Source organism: Ambystoma mexicanum, chromosome 5p (genome assembly GCF_040938575.1).
Source record: "Ambystoma mexicanum isolate Mex_15411 chromosome 5p, UKY_AmexF1_1, whole genome shotgun sequence".
NCBI lineage: Eukaryota > Metazoa > Chordata > Amphibia > Caudata > Ambystomatidae > Ambystoma > Ambystoma mexicanum.
This window is the reverse complement of record NC_090930.1, coordinates 724,084,294-724,106,741: the sequence shown is the minus strand read 5'-3', so window position 1 is coordinate 724,106,741 and position 22,448 is coordinate 724,084,294. Positions and strand designations below refer to the sequence as shown.

Sequence of the window (22,448 nt, the reverse complement as noted above, 5' to 3'; positions counted from 1 at the left end):
AGAGCCCATTCCACCAGAGCGATCGCAGCTACCACGGCGTTCCTTTCTGGTGTGCCCCTGCTGGACATATGCAGGGCTGCTACGTGGAGGTCGACGCACACCTTCACGAAATTCTACTGCGTCGACCGGGATTCCAGGGAGGAGTCCAGGGTCGGCCAAGCAGTGCTGCGCAACCTGTTCGCCTGAGGTGAGCCTGGTGAGGAGGTAAGATGCTTAATGTTGAGTTTGATGTAATGCTTAATGTTGAGCCTTTGCCACCTCCCGTGGTTGTGCATGTGTGTACTGCTATGTATTCTTTATTCATGAGCATGTGAATCCATGCCAGACCCCATGCTGGAGAAGGAACAAGTTACTTACCTGTAACTGTTGTTCTCCAGCATGGGTCTGGCATGGATTCACATGCGAACCCTCCCGCCTACCCCTCTGCGGCTCTTCACTTGGTCATACTGCCACTTTACGTGCTTCCAAATCTGAAGATGGCTGCCAGAGGCGGTGCTTAGGTAGAGGGCAGTCATTGGCTGTGGTCAGTATGACGCAGAGACCAGTGATTGGTTATTACTACGAAAGACAGATCAGAAACGAAACTGATACTGGTTTTTTCTTTACCGAGGATTCCCAGCCTGACGACGGGGAATATTCATGAGCATGTGAATCCATGCCAGACCCATGCTGGAGAACAACAGTTACAGGTAAGTAACTTGTTCCTTTGATAACTGCTCTGGCAATGGTCAGGCAGCTGTTGGCTGATAGGAAAGGTCTCATGCCTTTATAAGTTTCACAGTGTGTGCGAAAAAAGATGAAATGCCATTGACTTGTCGTATGAGTGAAAGGTAAGCGTCTAAGTAGATTCCCAGTGTCTTCCATGTCTGGGAGACCGGGATTTTGATATCATCGGTGAAGGAAGTGTATTGAAAGATAAGGTTCTTGAGCACCGTCTGGGAACCTGCCAGGAGGATTTTCAGCTTCTTATTGTTGAGACATTGGAGATGCATGGCCATCCAAGGCTGGATGGTCTGGCAGACAATATTTGGTTTCTCAGAGTCTTGGTGATAATTGTCGGAGAGAGAGAGGATAATTTGGGCCATCGCCAACGTAATTGGTGTATGAGATGCTGATAGTACGAACAGTGGTTTGGTAAAGATATTGTAGAGGGTAGGGGAGACAGAAGATCCTGTGGGGATGCCACAAGACATAGGTGCTCGGGGTGCAGTCTCAGTGAATACTCTTATTGTTGTATTCTCCAAGAAAGGGGAGATCCAAGGTGTTGCTTCTGGCGAGAAGTTTACTGTGGAGGTCAGATGTTGGCAGAGGACCTTTATGGTCAACCAGGTCAAATGCAGCCGAGAGGTCCAGGAGTAGCCGAAGGGCCGGCTTTTCTGCATCCTTGGTTTCATCCAGCTGGTTCTTAAGGTCAAGTAGGGCTGATTCTGTGCTGTGACCTGGGAGGAACCCTGATTGACGGATATCAAGGATATGATTTGACTCATAGCTGTATTTGAAGATAAGCTGCTCTATACAGAATCTTCAGGAGTAATGGGATCGTGGTGATAGGTTGGTGTGGTCTAGAGATTGTTTTTCTTTAGCAGTGGGAGTACCCAAACTTCTTGGGGTTAGTGGGGACCTGGGAGGATGCAAGTGAGGCATTGATGTACGTGCTGATGAAGGGGACTAAGGTTTCCGCACAGTCCAAACAAGGTGTAGCAGACAATTTAGAGATGATTGGTCTCATAATCTGCAGATGGAATATACCAATCCCAGAAGTAGAAGCCCCAACTAATCCCTCTGTAGATTCAAACATAGGTTCAAGAGGGAATTGTTATTACCAATTCTTGGGCAAGTTCCAACTCATTTACTTGCTCTGTGTGGGCGGCTTGCACATTGTCCATTAAGATGAAGCTAGGTCCTGGTTAGTTTAGTGTTCCCCACAGTCAAATAACCCATATTTGTGCAATACATTTGACCAACGGTTGCATCACTCATTGCGGAGGTCTGAATTGTGGCAAAAAAAAATCCTAATTTTTGCAGGGGTTCTGTCCCCTTGTCAGGTTTATCCCTTTTAGCCAAGGAGGCAGGGTCTCTAATGGTGGAATGTTTAACTATAGGGCGTCTGGTCCGTTTTCCTAAGCATTTGGCTTTGCTTCGAAGGGGATAGTCAAAAGCGATGTTTCATTTTCTTCCAACAGTGTGTCAACACGAAGCATGTTAAAGGTATGATTTCACCCAGTTGCGCTGGGCTAGATATCGGCCCCAGTTAAGAAGTAAAGAGGCATCCGTCTCACACACTGCTTGCCTTAAGTTCCAAACAATTCAAAATTAACTTTGTCAAGAGTTTCATGCTGCTTGAAATTGGGTTAATCAACCAGGGATGGCAGAATCAATTTTACTTGAATTCATGTGTCAAGGTCGCAAAAGGGGTCAGGTTGGCGCATACACTTACTTCAAGAAGGAGGTCCGCCCGACATTCGACACCTAGATCACCACAGACCACCAACAACCACACTTGCACCCAGACTTCCGCACGTATTCACTCTATCACCTCCTAGGTTTTCTCCTCACACCCCTCATTGCTCCTCTTGCCTGGCCAAACTATGCTGCTCTCTCCCCCCTCCCCACTCTGCTATTCAGAAATATGGTGTCCTGCTTGCCCTGCTCTATTTCCGCCTCTCTCAGCCTACCTAATACTCAATCTCCCTATTCTCACCCATCCCACTAATCTATTGCACTCCTCTCTATTATCCTTGTACTCTTCCAGCACCCACTCATTCGACCTACTACCCTCACTCCTACTTCTATCTCCCATGCTACCCTCACTGCAACTCAAACAAACACTTACTTCACTGCTCAAATTGGTACCATTCTCTCCCGCTAACTCTGCTAGCAACTCCTCTGCACTCTATGCAACACCTTCACGCCTTGTGACCTCACCCCTACTACCTACACTCTGCCTTTCACTTACTTCCCTTTTATAACATGGGCCTTCTGCTTTTAACCCTCTCCTATGTACCCTCTCCCCGCCCCGCTTCCCAATTTGTTCCAATGCTCACCTGGCTCTGGGCCAGTTTTGTTCGTCTTCCCCCAGGGGCTAAATTGCATGGGTGAATCACTTTAAAAACCCTCTAAGCCTCTCGTAATCCAGCATAGTGTTTCAGGGTCTGATGGCTTCTCCGACAACCCGATGTGTTTATGCTTGCAAGCTGGATTTAGGTGTTTCTGAGAGCTACATTAGGAATATGCTGCCAATTGTACTTTGTCAGGTTAAGTAGTATCCCAATGTATGTTTACCAAGTGAATGCAACCCCTTGCTTATGTTTTGAATCTAGTTATCTGGCTGGGTGGAACATGGATTTGTTGCGGTTGATGGAGGGGATTTGAGGGCCTGATGAATTGAAAGTACCAGAATAGTATTACAGAATGATGGCCAGGCTAGTGAGCAGCCATTCATGCAGCCAAAGTCTGAAAGCTATGCAATGAAAACGTAATCTATGAAGCTGGGCAGATGCAGAGCTGGTTTCCTTTTTAGAATTTAGATTTGTTTCAGTTTGAGCTAAATGGATATTGTAAGACGAATGCGAACCATCTGATTTCAAGTTAAATACATGGGTGTTTATTTGGGAGACTCTCATATGGAACTAAAAAAAGATACCTTTTTAACAACAATTAGTAATGATATCTGTGATTTATGACACAATACCACTCGTAGAGTGTACGGCTGTTTGCCATAATCTACTAAAGTCTTGTCTCCTTTAGTAACACATTTGATTTAGCTCATGTCATTGAGCATATTGTACTGCATTGTGGTTACTGTACTGCCAGGTTACTGGCTTTCTGTTGCACAATCTGCTGCTGGACTTTGCATTGAACTATTGTTGCCATCTGTTACAGCTCCATCTCAGCCTCAATCAGAAACCTCTTCATTGCCAGAGGATCCAAGTTCCCGTCCCGAAATTCCATCCAATGCTCCATTCCTGCTTATAGGGGGTGGAACTGCTGCTTTTGCTGCTGCCAGGTCCATTCGAGCCAGGGATCCTGGTGCAAGGGTAAGGATCACTGTACTGATTTTTGGGGATTTGTCTTGTAACGAATACCTTTGTCTATGTTAATTTACCATGTGTTTGCTCACGCTCATGGCAGGTGTGATGTATACCAGAAGACTCAATAGAAGTAAAACTGACAAAAAACCTGTTGAATATACACTAATTTGCGGTGTTAGCAGTGTACTGGAACGTCGTACAAATTTGGCAGTTGGACTCTTGTGTTGTACTTGCAAATGCGATTCCAACCAGTCTTGAGAAGCTAGTTAAACAATCCCTCATTCTGTTCACTTTCACCTAGATCCTTGATCTGTTTGTCTGAGATTTAAGTATTGGCTGCAAAGAAATGTAGTACTGGAAAATTCTCCAAATAAGTCAGAAACCAAAATGATACCAGCTGTTAGTAATTTAACAATTGGTGTACATGTGTCGCCAACATTAGCAATCCTCTTGAGTATTGCCTTTGTCAGGTTATCATAATTCTGATGTTCAAATCATTTAGTTTCCTTTGTGGGCATAGTTAAATGGGTGATAAATGCTGGGATGACCTAGACCAATTTAGTGGGATACTGTCTGCGCAGGTGAGAGGGAGGATGTGAAGACTAATTCTAGTTTGCCTGTATCTGTTCACTGCCTTTGTTGGCTGTCTGTAGTTCTTGTCCATCTTTCCTTGTCTGTCGGACTCCTTACACTCCTGTATCTTCACTATTCACCCCTCCGCTTTGAAGGAACGTCTCTGCCTTAAACCCCTGGCATCCTCTCTCTCCAATAGACGTCCTAAAAACAGCCTCCCTCAAACCTACTTACTACTCTGTCGATCATCCTGTCTTCCATCATTTAACAATTTATGGACCTGGTGCTGAACACACTCCATTACTGCCTCCCGCACAGAAGGGTTATTCCTAGACACACTCAAGACTGGTCTTGTGCAACCTCTTTTGAAAGAATAGACCCTAGACCCAGGGGACCTGGCCAACTACCGCCCCATTATGGACCTCCAGTTTATTGGCAAAATCCTGGAAAAAGTAGTCGCTATACAGCTACTTCACGGAAGTTAATAACTGCACCTCCTAAATTGATGATCTGCCCCAAGTGTAGCATTGACACAGGCACCATCCAGGTGGTGTATGATGCCTTTCAAATCATGGATCAGGGCAGGCGAATCATGCCTCCGCCTTGTCCTTGTCCTCTCGACTGCATTACATATAATCTACCACAGCATCCTGCTCTACCTCAGGATAGCGGTCTCTAGTAGTGCCCTGAATTGGTTTACCTCCTACCTCTCGGGCAGACACCAGCCTGACAGATCAACATGTTACATTGTAACTGACTGTCTCCTGCCGAATCCCCTAAACCCCCATCCTCTCTCTCTGATCCTGTTTATCTTTTACATGGAGCTTTTGGGCACACTCCTCCAAAGATCCCGATGTAGCCATCCACCAATACGCAGACGATACTCCAGTTTTTAAATGAGTAAAAAACCCACAAGACCGCATTCTCTGCGATTACCTGGTCATCATCCAGTCCTGGATGTCAACTGCCTACTTCAAACTTAACTCATCCAACACTGAATTTGTCATCAGTACCTCCGGCTAAACAACTTAATCAACAAGATACACCTAGAACGATTTGATCCACAACTCACTGATTCAGCAAAATCCTTTGGCTTCACTGTTAACAGCAGCCTTGGGGTCAACTGGCCTGACTCCAAATCTCCACCCTTCACAAAATGTATTTATTATTTATTTGTTTTTGGTTTTAAAAGAAAAACCTTTACAAAAGAATAGTGCATTTCCTTAGATAAAATTACAATAGGATCTCAGAAACCAGGGAATAACTACAATAACTGGGGGGGCCGAAGAATGTCAACCAGGAAAATCAAATCCTTCATCCTGCCACAGGACTTCCAGACCGTAGTGCAGGCCCTTGTGGTTTCTCACATCGATGTGGGAAGTGCCCTCCTGACGGGGCTACCAACTGTGACAGGATCATCACTTAGCTCCCTTAAAAGCATTCTACCATGCTGCAGCACATCATATGCGTTGAAATCACCCCTGCACTATGCAAACTACATTGGCTTTCTCTGCAGGCCAGGATACTGTTCGAGAGTGCATGTATCATGTACAAGGCAGTCACGAGTACCACGCCAGTGTACCTGGTGGCTAAGCTCCACATATGGCACATGTTGCTCACGCAGAAAATCGACAAACCGGTTTGAATCGCAACTCATCCGCAAAGCGAGCACCTGCAAACATTCCTCGTGTCACACACCCACCTGCTTGAGCTCAATCCATGCATCTGCTTTGAATGTCCCCACAATTCTCCACTCTCGAAACATGGAATTTTCAACACCTGACCAGGGACTGATACCAATGGACGCGCATAACGATGCGCAGAGAGCAACTCGCAGTAATTTGCTACTGTTGAAAGATGCCAGCCCAAATGCTGGCTACCCACACCTTGTACAGTGCTCTGCCTCTCTCGAGCTAGGTCTGCACTTTAAACCACAAAATAAAAAATACAGATGGGCTAATGGGAGAAAATTACCTGTGTTCTATGTCAAAATAGGAACCCAATATTTTATAAATTGGCGATTAGTCTAGTCCAAAAAGTTACTTTTTGACAATTTTGCGGAAAGGTATTTGTTATGAGCTTTCTGGGCAATCACTAAATGTTTGCTACATTTCTGTCACTTTTATTTTTATTCCTGTTGCACCACTAGGCTGTTCTACATATCTGGCCGCGAAAGAGTAATTATTCAGTCTGTTGAAAGAAGGCACATTTTTTTTTTTAAACCATTTTATTTTTCGATAGACATAAGCAATTAAAACGTATCATAAACCAAGCTTACTATATAGGGTTAAAGTCAACCGTTGCTGTGTAAATTGTCTCCAGTTTCATCAACTGTAAACTATTATCCCTCCACATCCCCCCCTTTATTACTGCCTTTCCCCGATCCCTCATTTGGCAAAGTCTCTCTGGATTTTCTGTCTGCTTTTGTGACCTTGACCACTCCCTGTTCCTCATCGAACATGGATGTTTCTAAGCATCCGAGGCTTAAAGTAGTGTGCTTCTCTGTCCTCCACATGATCTTGAAAGGGGTCCCAGGTCGACAGAAATTTCAGATATTTACCTGTTTTTAGGTCCCAGACTCGTTCCATTGCCATGACTCCCCAAACCTTAACCCACCACCATGGCGCTGTTGGCCCCTCCTTGGTTTTCCATCTTTGGACTAGCGTCATTCTATCTGCCGTCAGGAGGTACGTAATTAGAGAAGGTTTAGTTCTGGATGCGGCGTATCTGCCCTCTGACACTGCTCCCAATAAGATTATTTTAGGCGACAACGGCAATTCCTCTCCCGTTATGTCCTTGATGTGACCCAAGATTTCTTTCTATTAAGTTATCACCCTCGGGCACATCCGCCACATATGCTACAGGTCACCCCTCCCCCCGCATTGCCTACAGTATTCCGGAGGATATTTGGCATTTATTTTGTGGAGGCGGTAGGGTGACATGTACACCTGTAACAAAGCTTATACGCTGATTCCTTGATTGCTGTACATTTGGACAATTTATGCGCTCTGGGCCAAATGTGATTACATTCTAATTCTGTTATTTTCCCCATGTCCTTTTCCCAACATTCTTTATATTGGAGTTTATTTGTTGGTTGTGTCTTGTCCAGTAGTCTATACAGCCTAGTGATCCCCTTCGTAGATATCCCCACCTGCATTGTTAGTTCCAACCCAGTCGGGTTCCTCATTCCCGCCCTTTTCACCATTGGGTGGGAGCGCCAGTGTCGGAGTTGTATATATATATTTGAATCTTTGGTTTTCCCCAATTCCAAACTTCTCTTTGCAGTCAACAAAGGACATAGGGTCCCTTACTTATAAAAATTGACACTGCATACCCGGCGTGAAATCTGCGTTATGTGGCAGGGGGGAGAATGGGCTCAGACCCTGTGCCTTTTTTTTTTTTGGTTCCTGCCCCCCATATGCCTTGCTTGGTCCAAACTGCGCATTTTTGCTCTGGTGGCTTCTAGTAGATTATCCCCCCCCTGTCACGGGCGTCGGCATTTAGGGATTGTAGTACCCTTAGCGGGATCGTAGAGGGCGTTTGCTCTATCCTGCACCAGCCTTTCGGAGTGACCTGATCCACCCACTGGAGCATTGGCGCCAGCTGGGCAGCCAGAATATATCTGCTAACATCCAGGACTCCCAGGCCTCCGAGGAGCGTTGGGCGCATTAAGATTCGTCTTAGGACCCTCTATTTTGTTCTGCTAGATGAACTTAAGTATAGATTTCTGAAGTTCCCTGGTCATTCGCAGGGGTATGTTCACCGGGATCTAGCTTGTTACATGCAACAGGCGGGCGAGCAGAGATATTTTTATTGCTGCGATCCTTGCAAAGCAGGACAGTTCCTGGGCATCCCACCTTTGCATATCATCCTGAAGTTGCTTCCAGAGGGGTGCAATATTTGCTTTTAAATAGGTTCCCGACCTCCCTCGTTATTTGGATCCCAAATATTCCAGAGTGTGCCTTTCCCAAGTTAGTGGGTATGCTTTCTCCAGGCTCCCCAGGTCTTCCCTTTTTTCTGTAACGTTCAGCACTTTGGATTTAGAATAATTTATAGCAAAACTGGACACCTTAGCAAATTCCTCTAATTTCGCTATAACCCTGGGTAGCGTATTTTTTGTTTCCCCTATATAGAGTTTTACATCATCCGCATATAGCGCAATATTGTGTCAACCCCTTGCCCCCTGCACTTTACTCCCTTGATGGTTGAGTCTTTCCTTAACTGTACAGTAAACGGTTCCATTGCCATAGCAAATATCAACGGGGAGAGGGGACAGCCTTGTCAAGTGCCTTTCCTAATATTGACCTGCCTTGAGCTTTGGCCATTGACTCTGAAGTTCGTGGATGGGAGCTGGTAATTTGCTAGTATCATCTTAATGAAAGTCGTCCCACATCCAAATCCATCTAGAACTAACTTTAGGTACTCCCAGTCTAAACTGTCAAAGGCACGTTTGGCATCTAGTGCTGCTGCTGAAAATCTTCCATGTGTTCTCATGCCCATTTAGCATATAGTTTCGCATCCGTTTTTAGGAGTGCAATGGGGCGATAACTAGCGCATTCTTCAGGGTCTTTACCAGGTTTCAGGGTCAATATCGTAACAGTCTTTCCCATATCTGGAGAGACAGAGCCTTTTTCTCTTGCATTAAACAGACGGGTGAGGGGGGCCAAAAGCTGCGCAGAAAACATTTTATAATAGCCATTTCCCAAACCATCGGGGCTTGGGGTCTTATTCGCCAGCAGGGATGCTATCGCATCACTAACCTCCTGGGCTGTGATCTGGCCACCCAGCGTGTCCCTATCTTGTTCCGAGATTTGTGGTAAGGGGGTTGAGGCCATGTAAGCTTTCTGGAGTGCCATATTCAGATTTCCTCTACCCGATAGTTCCTCATAAAATTGGACCATTATTTCCAATTTCTCCTCCTCCTCGGTATGCCTTTCTCCCTGTTTGTCTTTCAGTCTAGAGACGTTATTGCAGGCTTTTTGTTTTCACAGTTTGGCTGGGAGGAATTTGCTGGCCTTCCCACTGTGAATGTAATATGACTGTTTGGTGATTAATAGGGTCTGTGCCACTCTGTGGTATAATTTTCTAGGTGGGCTCTAATCTTGCGTAGTTCCTGCCATGTTTTAGACGATTGTCGGGTATTATGTTGCTGCTCGGCCTCTTTAAGTTCCTTCTCTAACTTTTGTGTTATGAGGGCTCTCTCCCTGCGGTATGCCGCAGCTTGTGCAGTGAATTCACCCTGCACTACTGCTTTCCCTGCATCCCAGACTATCCACCAATCTGTTTCCCCATTGTCATTTTCTTTAAAGTAATGGTTAATGGTGACTTCCATATGTGCTCTGAGCGCTACATCTCTCAGGAGCCGCTCATTTAGCCTCCATTGAGGGTGGGGAAACTTTCTGCCCCTACCTAATTCTACACTGAGCATAACCGGGGCATGATCTGAGAGATATTGAACCCCAATTTCTACCTTTATAACCTGGGGGACAAGAGATGCGGAGGCCTGGATTAGATCTATCCTAGAGTAACCTCTATGTACTGCCGAATAGTGCGTGTACGCCCTGTTATCCCCTTGGAAGAACCGCCACATCTCAAGCACCCCCAGTGACCCCCCCCCCCTACCCCCCCCCCCCCCCCCCCCCCAAGTCTCGAAAAAGCTTGCCCAGTGCCTGTCGATTCTTCTGATCCGACACCGTAGGGGGTAGTGCCTTGTCCAGGACTGGGTCCATCACGCAATTAAAGTCTCCGGCTAGGATTAAATGGCCTTCACACCACCCCCACCTCACTTTCTGGAACAGTCTAATAATGTTGTGTCCTGTTGCACATTAGGAACGTATAATGCCAGGAGTGTGTAAGTATGGCCCCTGATTGTGCCCTTGATCCCCAGATATCTACCCTTAGTGTCCCTGATCACATTTTGCTTTTGGAATCCCAGGGCTCAACTGCAAAGGATCGCTACTCCTTTAGTCTTACTGCCACTAGAGGCAAAGAATTGTAGAGGGAATGCCTTACTCCTCATCCTCTTTTCATCCTTCTGAAGAAGGTGATCCTCCTGAAGGATTGCCAAAGATACCTGCATCGCTTCTAGTCTACCCAGGATTGCTCTACGTTTACTGGGGGAGTTCAGCCCCTGCACATCAAGTGTCATTATTGCTACTTCCTCCGTCATGGTATGGTTTACAGGTTGTTACCCTCGTCCCACCCTCTGCTTCCAGTCCGGGCTTCCCCCTTATTAGATCAGTCCCCCCTTACCGTTCGGGGACGCTAGAAGTATTCACTGTGTGTGCTCTGTGCATGTTCTCTCCTCCCCAATCCTGCCTTCCCTCCCCTCTCACCTGCCCCTGAGGTTTCTCATGGCCAGGGTTCCCTTGAATCCTCCCAGCACAGCAGTCTCCTGTGGGCGTTGGGCCTCATTCCCTCCCCAGTTCAACGTGTGCCAGGATCTACCTATATCCTGACTCAATTCCGAGATGTAGTAACCTCCTACCTCCGTGCGGACTCGACCAAATGATCCCTGCAGTTTGTGTTTATTCCGTTACGCTACTGGTCAAACTTTTCCAGCCACCACGGTTGCATACATTCACCCCTCCCGTCACCCCTGACTCGTGGGAGGGCCAGCTTGACTCGACTCCCTTCTTGGCCGCCTTCTCCTTTCCGTCGACCATTCCCATGGGTTAGCCTTGTTGTGGGAGGTTTCGCCTTGGTCTGGCGACAGTATGATTACAATGTCTTCTATTTGCAGAATTGAGACCACCTTCGCAGGTGGGGATCTTCCTCGCTTTCCCTTCCCACGTGAAGGACAACAAACCAAATGGGTAGATCCATCTGTACGGTGTTTGCTTTGCTTGTAAAGCTTTAGTGGCCGGCTGCATTAGCCTTTGTTTATAGAGCGTGGATAACGCTAGGTCTTGGTATAGATGCACGTGGCTCCCATTGATGGTCGTTGTGCGTTCCTGCCGCTTGCAGGATGTCTTCTTTCAGGCAATAAAATGACATTGCTATCAGCACATCCCTAGGTTGCAAACCCGGCTCATTTCTTTTGGGGCCCACCCGATGTATTCTATCAAAGCCAATCTTCTCCGGCAGAGTTTCGTTCAGTAAGCTGCTGAAACATTGCTGCATAGTGTCTTTCAGGTGCTTATCTAGCACCAACTCCGCCAGCCCTTTGGCTTCTGACTGGAGTTTTCTTTCTCTTGATGGGCGGGTTCTTGCCTTGGTTCCTGGCATCGGGGTTTAAGTTGGCAGGGGAGGAACGGGGGGAGGGGTCGCGTGGCAGATAATGCAATTGGCTGTATCCCTCCCTAGTAACTCCCCACCTTGTTGATGATTCCGATGTCCTTTCCCTCCCAGTGGTTTTGTTTGCTTGTGGTGGCCCCTATTATGTTGTGCACTGTCGTCCGGTTTGTTTCCACCATGTATTTACTTCATTGTCTGCTTTCCCCACCGCTGATGGCTATTGGGTGGGCTCTCCCCCCCCCCCCCCCCCGGCGTTACTTTCCTCTGCTCACTGACTGTAAATGCATGAAGACTGCACTGAAGATTTGAATCTGTCCACCCGTCCACTTTTGACAGAGGTTCAAGGTCCCTATAGTTTAGGAGTTGGTCTATGGCCCGGGGTGACCGCTCTGTGCTCAATCCCACTGCATTGTTGCTTATTGATGCGGGACCCTTCCGGCATTACCCTTGATTGTGAGCTCGTTCATACACAGGGCAAGGTCGTTGCAAGCAGGCAGCTCAGGCTCCAGTCCTCCTGCACCCTGTGGACCGAGTGTCTTCTTGTGCCAGGTGTGGTCCTGGTTATCAACCGGGTCTCGCTGAGTGCCTATGGGGGGTGGGAGGGGTGGGGTTCAGGCATGGCTGTAAATCAGTGTACAAAAGTTCAGGGCTAGCATAATCAAGAGCGCTGTTGCATGCTGGTGCAGGCAGGGCGAGCTTCCGTAGTGTACGCTAGCTATTTTGGCCGTGTCACCTGCCTGTATGGCCCAGGTCTCCTGTTACCACGGGCGTGTAGCGCCCCTCCAATGCAGCTACTTCACTCTGTGATTTATAGGGTCCATCCGCTGCATTGGGGACGATGAGGACCGCCGAGCCCCTGGGGACGCCCGGTGTATTTGCCACATTACATAAGCTGCAGGGCACCAGTACCTCTCGGGCTGGGGAGTATTCGAACTTTCCTCCTGCGCCAGAGCCCAGGGTGCACGGTGCATTCGCGACACTCCTGGCTATGTGGGAGCATACAGGTCTTCCGTCTCCCTTCGTCCCTTAGTTACCAGTGTTTTAGGAGTGCGATGTTGTCCGCTCCGGTGGGTGGGGGAGCATCGTTATTAGTTGTTGCTTGCTTTTGCGAGTTCCGGCTAGCGGCGGGGTAGCTTCCCAACCTACGCCACGCTACCGCTGGGCCCTGCGGCCTTTCAGCCGACTTCTGTAAATAGGGTCCTGATCCACCGCCAGTGATTTTCCCGACAGGGGGCCCGTCTCTCCTTCATCACGTGGCCTTTATGGGCACCGATCTTCTCCGCCCTTGATTCCCATCTCACTCTGCAGGCTCTGCTTGACGGCGGGCTGAACTCCCACCTTGCTGTTGTGCAGTGGCCGGATCCTTGTGGCAGCTCCACGCACTCGACGGTTTGAAGAGTTCGTTAGAGCAAGATAGTCAGCTCCACTTCTCCTTGATAATAGCCCAGAATGCTTGGCTAAGCTTGGAAAATGGCTTACAAAAACCACGATTTACACCTTTTTATGTTCATCCGCACGGAGGACCTAAGGTGTATGTCCTCACAGTCCGGCAGCCGTCTTGGAATCAAGAAGGCTAATTTTTAAAAAGGTTTATCAGTTTCCTCATGACTTGTATAGACATTAATCCTGAATCTGCATCAATATATATCTTTTAAACACCGTTCTGTCTCAAAACTGTAAGGATTTATCAATTAAAACATTAAAAGGTGCGAGATTACATCAATCTTCGGATTTCATTTGAATATTCAAGACTCCAATTATTTTTTGTATTGAAACGCTCCCAAAATCTTTTCATAGCTAAAATTGTTCCATTTGTAGGAACACTTGTTAACCGGCATCTTCATCCTTGGGAACAACATAGTGTAACTTAGAACATTTGAAGAGCTAAGTATTTCATCACGTTTTGCTAGGGTGTTTTCAAAGTCACTAACTGCAGGATGACTTATAAAAGCCAACCTAGGATTAGCAAGGTTATTCACAACCCTTCTTGAGCAATGCCACACTTTTTTCTTTTTTTTCTCCATATACATTTTTTTATTAAAAACCCTGGTCCGGTCGTGATCATATCATTTAGCACCACCTCGTCTTCCGGGTAAATCAGCTTGCATGTGTGCATACATTGTGCCATGTCTCTACAGTAGTCCCAACAGTCTTGTTCTTCTTGGGCACAGGCCCCTCTCGCCCCTACCTGGAGGTACTCCATAACTACAGCCCAGTCTGCCAGGTATCCCTGGTGGTCCCCTTGAAGTGAATGACACCCTCTCCATAATCACAAGATTCCACACTTTGCCCACCCACTCATGCTCTACTGGCGGGTCCTTTGACTTCCATTTTTGCTCCACTGTCAGGGTGCCCGCCATCATCAGGATAACATAAACCTTGCGCTCTGCCCTTGTGGGTAAGTCCCTGAGGTGGACCCCCATCCCAAGCTGTGCTAGCCCCCTGATACCAGTTTCTTCTATCCCCAGTATACTCTTCAGTGCCCCTGTTAACATATCCCAAAAAGACAGTGTGCGGGTGTCCCACCAAATGTGGCTCCAAGACCTTTCCATGTCGCATCCCCTCCAGCGTTTTGACGATGTCTAGTTGTAGAAGTTATGTAGCCTCTCCGGCGTTGGGTGCCATTGTAGCATGAGCTTTAAGCAAATTTCCTGTATTTGGAGGGATCTGGTCAACTTAGGAATTTGCTCCCAGAGCTGCTTCCTCTATCAATGTGCCCACCAAATGTACCCATTGTGCCATATATTCTTTCCCCCGACTCTTCCCCTTGTTTCGCCAACGCGTACATCTCCCTATTCCCTTGTGAGGTATCTTTCATATGGGGTTAAGGGTCGTGTCACCCCCTTCCCTCACTGGCCTCTGCATCACCCAATGCCTTATTTGGGCATATCTGTACGTTTCCTCCTCCCCACTCCAAAGTCGTCTTTACATCGCACTCGCGCTCTGAAACACGTGTGTATGAGCGCAATACAAATAAAATATCATATTGGTTTTAATTTCAGTCCCCTCAAACATATCTCGGAGTCTGTGACAACCCCCCTCCTGCCATCTGAGGAACCCTTTCCTACTCATCCCTGGGGAGAATTGTGGGTTGCCAAATATGGGGGTGCACAGTGAGGGAAATGTAGTGAATTGGGCAGACTTTGCCAACCTGTCCCAGGCCTCCCACACTACCAAGAGTATAACACTCCTGTACATATTTTCCATCTCTTTCGGTATCCATACCACTTCCGCCAAGTTCCCTCCCACTACCGCTTCGTCCATTCCTTGCCATACTTTCTCCTGATCATCCATCAGCCTATCCCTGACCACTTACTTGTGCCGTCTGGTAGTAAACTCGAAAGTATGGTTGTCTCATCCCCCACTCCCTATTCCTAGGCATCATCATGACCCGCCTTGCTAGCCTAGCTCTTTTCTGTTTCCACACATCTCCCAGCGCACTTTTCGAGCCCTTGGTAGACTGGTGGGGTGACCCGTATCGGAAGGGTCAGAAAGTAATACAGCACTTGGAGAAGGATTGCCATCTTCAGCATGTTAAATCTGCCCATCCATGTTAAATGTAACGGCCGCCAGCCCACCAATTTACTCTTTAATTCTCTCCAGGAGGGACGGATAGTTGGCTGCATAGAGGGTCCCCAATGTATTGGTGATATAAATCCCCAGGTATTTTATAGCCTTCTCCTCCCATCTGTATGGGAATTGTCTCCTCAGTTCCTGTTCCCTAGAAGAGGGAATTGTCAGATTGAGTATTTCAGATTTATGAGAGTTTAAGTCCCGCTACTTCCCCAAACCTTTTCATCTCCCCCCTCCAGGGACTTTCCTGGGTTTTGTAGGGTCATGAGCATGTCAACTGCAAAGGCTGCAATTTTGTGTTCCCTCCCCCCAAATGAGATTCCCTGTCTATCTTTATTGGTCCTTACTGCTTCCAGAAGAGGTTCCAAGTGGATGGCGTACAATAGCGACAGAGGACACCCCTGCTTTGTTCCCCTCTGGACCGGGATGTTAACCAATAACTGGCTATTTATTGCCAAGCATAGTGAAGGGTTTTGATAGTTGGCCTTGATTTTAGACATAAATTAGTCCCCGGACCCCATCTTCTGCATAGTTATAAAGAGAAACGGTCATTCTACCCTATCAAAAGCCTTTTTGGCATCCAGCGTGATGCGAAAAGGGGCACGCCATCTCAACTTTTTCGATGAGATGAAGTATTCTCTTGTTATCTCTCGTCTGCCTACCTTTTATGAACTCCGACTGGTCTGTGCTAATTAAATGGGGGAGAACATGCTCCAACCAATTCGCCAAAATGTTAGTGTAAATCTTGGCGTCCACGTTTATCTTGGCTATTGGCCTGTATGATCCGGATACGGAAAGATCCTTACCCTGTTTAGGAAGCAGGACAACTTTCGACTCTTCCATGGACAGAGTTATTCTCTCTGTCCTTCCGAACTCATTGTAAAGAGGGACCAGGTATGGGATTAAAGCCTCCCTTAAAGCTCTATAAAATTCAGATGTGAAGCCATCGGGCTCTAGGGATTTGTTAATTGGCCGGGAGGAGATAGCCCTCCTCACCTCCTCACTTGTTATGTCCTGTTCCACTCCCTCTTTCTTGGGTTATTTGTGCTACCCTCTTATCTGTTGGGTCCCCTTTTTGTTCCCCTTCCAGTGCTCCTGCCGTGCTGTATAGGTGAGAGAATTATCTGGATATTTCTTCTGTGTTTCTACTAACACCCCTGTCCTCTAATTTAATTCTCAGTATTTTGGCTTTTTCTTCTCGACGCAGCATCTTGCTAACATCCTATCTGCCTTGTTTGCTTTGACATAATACTTTTGTTTGAGAAATGCTAATGAGCGTTCCACCGCCTTTGCCTGTATCAGCTCTAATTGTCCCCTTATTGCCCTTTACTCCCTCTTCGTCACTTCACTCGATCCCATCCCCATTCGTGTCATCACCTCCTTCAATTTGTCTTCCAGGTTCCTTTCTAATTTCCTTAACTCTGTCCCTCTGTGATTTACATGCCATAATCCTTCCCCTTATTGCGGCTTTAAATGCATCCCACCAAATCTGTAAAGAGGTGTCACCTTCCCCATTGTCTCCAAAGAATTCCCCAATTCCCTCACTAATCTCATCGCTCAGTGTATTATGCTTAAACAGATAGGAGGGATACAGCCACTTCCACATCCCTGGGTTTCCTCCCTTCCTTACTTCAATGTGATGGGTGCATGATCAGAAATGGACATAGCTCCCACTTCCATACCCTTCACCCGGCCTAATGAAGACTGGGAGGCCCAGATGTAGTTGATCCTGGATGACGAGAGATGTACATAGGAGAAAAATGTGTACCATTACCTGTCCCCTTCCCTTTCCCTCCACATGTCAATCAGACAGACACTCGAGCAGGGGGAGCGGTGGGGCATGGAGCCATTCACGCATGGCTAAGTATCTGCTAAGTATCTGCCCTGGGAGCCCCTTTTCATCCCCTCAATTGTAAGATTGATGTTGTTGCTAGGTGCAATCGGGACCCCTCCCGTTTTGATTTCTCATTGGCCTGGTAGATGTGTCGAAAACCCTGTAATCTCAATCTATCCCTGTCCCGTAGTTGAACAAGGGTCTCCTGGAGTGTAACAATGCCGGTCCCTCCCTCCCTCCTTAAAAATCTTTCCAACTTTTTCCTCTTTACAAGGGAATTGATACCATTGATGTTCATGGAAATCACCTTCAGGTTTGCCCGTTCAGACCCCGTTATGTAGTTGGTTGCTTATGCTGAACCTCCTCCTTTGCTCCCGACTGTCCCTCCCACACTCCTCACGTGTCCCACACCCTCCCCCCTCCTCTCTTCCCCCCTATATCCCCACCCACGCTTAGCGGGTTCAACCAGCCTCTAGCCCCCCCTCGAATCGTGCTCTTGAGAATTGAACCCCCCCCCCCTTTCCCTGGGACTTTCACCAACGGGTACTCCCATGCCATAACAAGATGACACCTTCCCCCTCCCCTCACCCCCATCCCCCCCACCCCCTGGGACTTGATCATTTCCCCTCTCCTTGCCCTCCCCAGGCTTGGATCAAGTCACTTCACACTAGGAGTACCTCTTCATGTTGACTCCCCTCCTTTGTCGGTAGACCGCCCACCTCTCGCTGACCTCACATCACTGGGCCTTTGAACTGGGGTTGATAGCCCCCTTTCCTACACCTTTTGGGTCTTGCTGTTGACCATTCCCAGCTCCTTGATTTAGGCTGGCCCCTCTGTGGAGGCTCGCTCATGACCTGTTCTTCTCCTTCTATCCCCAAAGGTTTCGCTCCTTCGTGTGAGCCGATCCTTCTCGGGTTCCCTTGCCATGCAAAAAAGACTCCAAAAGAAAATGTTCATTTATATCTAATGTCCTCTTCAAAACCGGAGCATTTGCCTTCTCTTAATGTTATTTAGACCAAATCTTGAAATAGGAGAATGACTGCTCCATTGTACAATATCTTCTTCTTCGTAGTGTAATTATGAAGTGCTACCAGGACGTCCCTCGGTCAGCCCCCTTCTTCCGATCTTTGTGGCCCCACTCTGTGCACCCTGTCCATCCGTATGTCTGCTGGGATCTCCGGGGTCCAGGAGGTCAATGAATACTGTCTGGACCGCCTCCCTAAAGTCCTTTTCCAACACCTCCTTGGGCAGGGCCTTAAAATGAATTTTGGACCTATTTTCCAGGTCCTGTGCCTGGAGTTCCAAATTCTGGATGGCGACTGCCAGCTGTTCCATGAGCTCTTCCGTTTTCTTTGAGTTGTCGGCAATATCCTGGATCGCCCTCTCGTTGGTGTCCACTCTCTCCTCAATCTTATTTACATCCCTCTTTGTCCTGCAAGGTCCCTGCCAGATCCTCCCTCATTTTATCCATCTTCTGTTGAACTGTGTCTGTAATTTTATCTCCAAAGTCGTTCAAGTATTGCTTGAGAACCGTAGTTGTTACTGTCTGGTCTGGGCTGTCTTGTAGGTGGAGTTCCTGAGTTCCCCTTCTCCCCCCCCTGACACTGGGAGTCTTCTGCTGTTGGGGTGAGCCCATCTCTCGGCCCCATATTCTTTGTAAGCTAGTGTCTTGGGGCTTCTTGGCACCTTTTGAGGGTGGTGCAGGGTCTTTTCCCCCTTGATTTAGACATTGTGGGCAGGGTCTTTCCCCCTTGATTTAGACAGTGTGGGCACGCACAGTCTTTCCAAAAACCGTCTGTGTTGGTATATCTTGGTCTTGTCTTTTTGTCCTTGCCCCTGACCATATGCCTTTTGAATGATCAGGCAGAAATCGCAATTCACTGTAAGTGGACAGGAGCCCCTCCTGTACTTTGATTCCTCTCCTCTTCAATCTTACAGTGGTCTGGCCGGCCAAGTTCAGCTGTTTTCTGGCCATTGTTCCTTTTTCCACTAGCCAGTTCTTATGTGCTTTCACCCATAGATTGGGGGAGGGGAGGAGCTATGGTCCGACAGCCCCGTTTACCTGATTATGTCCTCTGGTGGCACCGACGTTTTTATTCCTCATTCCCCTCTGTCACAGGCAGGTTGACTCCCAGCTGCAGTACACTGGAAGCACATTGAAGTCTATGCCTCGGGAGGGTAACCGAGCTTCAAATCATACCTTGAAGGTCGCAGGGTTCAGGAGAGCATCAGCTACAGTGCTCTCCACCCGGCGGCCATCTTGGATCACGCAATTCCACTCTTAAGTAGTGTTGACCAAGCAGAAAGACTGAACTAAGGGGGCACTGTTTTGTGGTACAGTTAACACTTAGCAGAAATAATGCCCACTCAGGCAAGATGTAAAAACAAAACTATTCATTATAATGCTACACAAAGGCACACTTTAAATATTCCAAGGTAAAAAATTAACTACATTTATACAACTCAAGTAACCCACTACGGGTTACAGAGTACTTTGACAATAATTGCCTTCATCAAATTAGGGGGAGACGATATTAAGCACACATCAAAACATTGCTGTCTAGATAGAAGGCACTCTGCACAATATACTTAAATTTTAGAAGTGAAACCGTAGCGTGTGCCAAAGTCTTTGGTATTCCTTTCGGTGTTCTGAAAGGTTCTTGAGCATAGAGGGGAGTAGGCCGGGGGGAGGGCAAAGGGGGGTGTCTTATGACACTCAGCTAGTGTATGAAAAGTAGCAAAGTTTGTGCAGAGCAGATGCAACACCCATCATACTGACTTGAAAGCTTTAAGTCTGTTTGTAATGAAAGGAGGAAAGGTGCAGCTACCACCCATGAGGTTCCAAAAGATGACCCACATAAGTACTGACCTGGGTCACCAACATCCTGGGCCAACCCTGGATAGCGCTAAGGTATGCAGGACTTTGAGTGCAATGCAAGCCCAATGGGGGGAGAGGAGTGGTTTCAAATGTGAGCACAGACCCTGCAAACCTGAGAAAGAGAAGAACAGGGTGAGGCGATGGTAAATCGCTGGAGAAGACATGCCTCCCTCTCGTTCTTGCTGTGCAGGGTCACAGGTTCAAGGGCAATCTCTGCCAGTCGTCTCCAAGTTGTTGTGTGGGGCCCTAGGACTATAGAGGCGACACCCAGATTTGGTTGTTGGAGAGACTGTTAAAAAAGAATGTTCACCGATGCAAGTCTTGCATTGGCCTCGGGTAGGGTCAGGATGCACTCTGTAAATCAGCAGCAGGACTTCAGTCTTCCAGCAGGCTTGTCTACTGGTGGATTGCAGCACAGTGGATTTCCTGTATCACATTAGAACCTTGAGGATACAGATGTTGAGTTCCAGCCATTTGTCCACCTGAAGTCCTTGGAACAATTAATAACTGGGTCCGTGCTTTGTAGAGGAAATAAAACGATGCATGCTCCAATGACTGAAAAGAGGTGATGGACCTGCAGTAGGACAGGTGACAACTGGTTGTTCCCACCATTGAGGGAGGAAGGCAACTTGCTGAGGTTCACAATGTGGTGGTATTGGCTGATACAATGCTGGTTTCTGCAGCAGTCCTCTGACTTGATTTTGAATATTTATAACGCTCTCGTGACAAACTTAACTGTATAGCGGCCCAGCTGAAAATGAGAAATTGAGCAAAGCAGACTGAGCTAAAAACTGTTTCAAAGCAAGAGTGGTCACTATCACATGACAATACTCTATCTAAACAGGAACGTTTTTAGTGCCCTACGGAATTGAAGTGTCTCCTGGGCCTAATCTGTCTTGAAATGCTAATCCACAATTTTGGGCCAAAAACAGCAAATCTTCGATCACCCTTTGACACAGAAAGATGAAGGAATACTTAATAGCAGCTGGTCTTTTGATCGTAAGCACCTTGGAGGTTGATGGCGGCTAATCTTATCCCTCAGGTAGACTGGCGCCGATCCGTTTGAACATTTAAAAATAAGGCATGCCACTTTAAATTGAATACGCTCTTCCACTGCCAGCCAGTGGAGTTCTCGATGAGATGGAGATACATGAGCTGATTTGCCCAGCCTGCAGACCAATCTGACGGCCGCATTCTGGACCTTATGGAGTCTATGAAGTTGTTTAGCTGGAATGCCCATCGGCAGGCTATTACAGTAGTCCAGATGGGCATTTGTTAAGGCCCCCACCACTGTTGTGTGATCTTTGTCTGGAATATATGGCAAAACCTGCCTCAGCAATCTCAATGAGTAGAAAATTGCCTGTACCTTAGCTCCTACCTGGCCTTCACAACCCAGATTGTTTAGCCAAATAAATCCCAGGTGTTTTACCCTGGGGGTGAAATTCTACACCCAAAAGATTGAGAACTGGCAATAGTTTGAAGGCTGCGAGTAGATGTCTAGGGCCAAACAGGACAAACTCTGTTTTGGACACATTCATTTGAAGCTGGTTAATAGACATCCACTCACTGACATCTTCTAGGCAATGTTAACCCTCGTGAAGGTTTCTTCAAAGTCTCCAATTTTGATGAAGATCTGGGTATCGTCAGCAGAGGAAGGATGGTGCACCCTGTGACGCCTCAAAATCTCCATCAGCGGTTGTGGGTATAAATTAGAGTAGTGGTGACAGTGAGAATCCATGCGGTACACCACATCCCATAGTAGTGGGATCTGAGGTGAAACCGCCAAGTTTAACATGTTGACGGTTAGTCAGGAACAATTTAAACCATTTAATGGCGTGCTCTGAAACACTGCCAGCTGCCTTCAGCCGATCAAGCAAGGTGTTATGGTTGACCGTATCGAAGGCCGTAGACCGGTTTAGCATCACTAATGGTGAGAGTTTGCCCTGGTCAGCGACTTCTATAAAATCATCCTGAACTGCTAGCAGGGCAGTCTCTGTTCCAAACTTGGGTCGGTTACCCCGATTGAAAGGGGTCAAGAAGTGACTCTTTTTCCACAAAATCCTGCAACTGGCAGCTAACCACTTTCTCCAAGATTTTCCCCGGCCATGGGAGTCCTGCAATTGGTCGGTAGTTCTGAAGAACCACAGGATCCAAATCAGTTTTTTTAGTAAGGGTGTTAGAATTGTATTTTTTAGCCTCTGAGGTACTAGGCCCTGATTCAAGTATTTATTGATGAACTCAGTCAGAAATGGTGTACATTTCCTGGGTCATATGCTTTGCTGCATAAGCAGCAGGCAGGGGAAATAGTTATTTGTATGTTTCA

General features: G+C 47.3%; 1 protein-coding gene across 5 annotated transcripts in view; it reads left to right on the top strand.

The window, feature by feature from the left end:
• Window positions 1-22,448, top strand: part of AIFM1 (apoptosis inducing factor mitochondria associated 1) — a 909,880-nt gene that overhangs the window by 320,070 nt on the left and 567,362 nt on the right. For all 5 annotated transcript variants that reach the window (XM_069613095.1, XM_069613094.1, XM_069613093.1 and 2 more), the window contains one exon: window positions 3,883-4,037. In XM_069613095.1, the coding sequence (XP_069469196.1) occupies window positions 3,883-4,037 (155 nt within the window). The remainder of the gene's footprint in view (window positions 1-3,882; window positions 4,038-22,448) is intronic.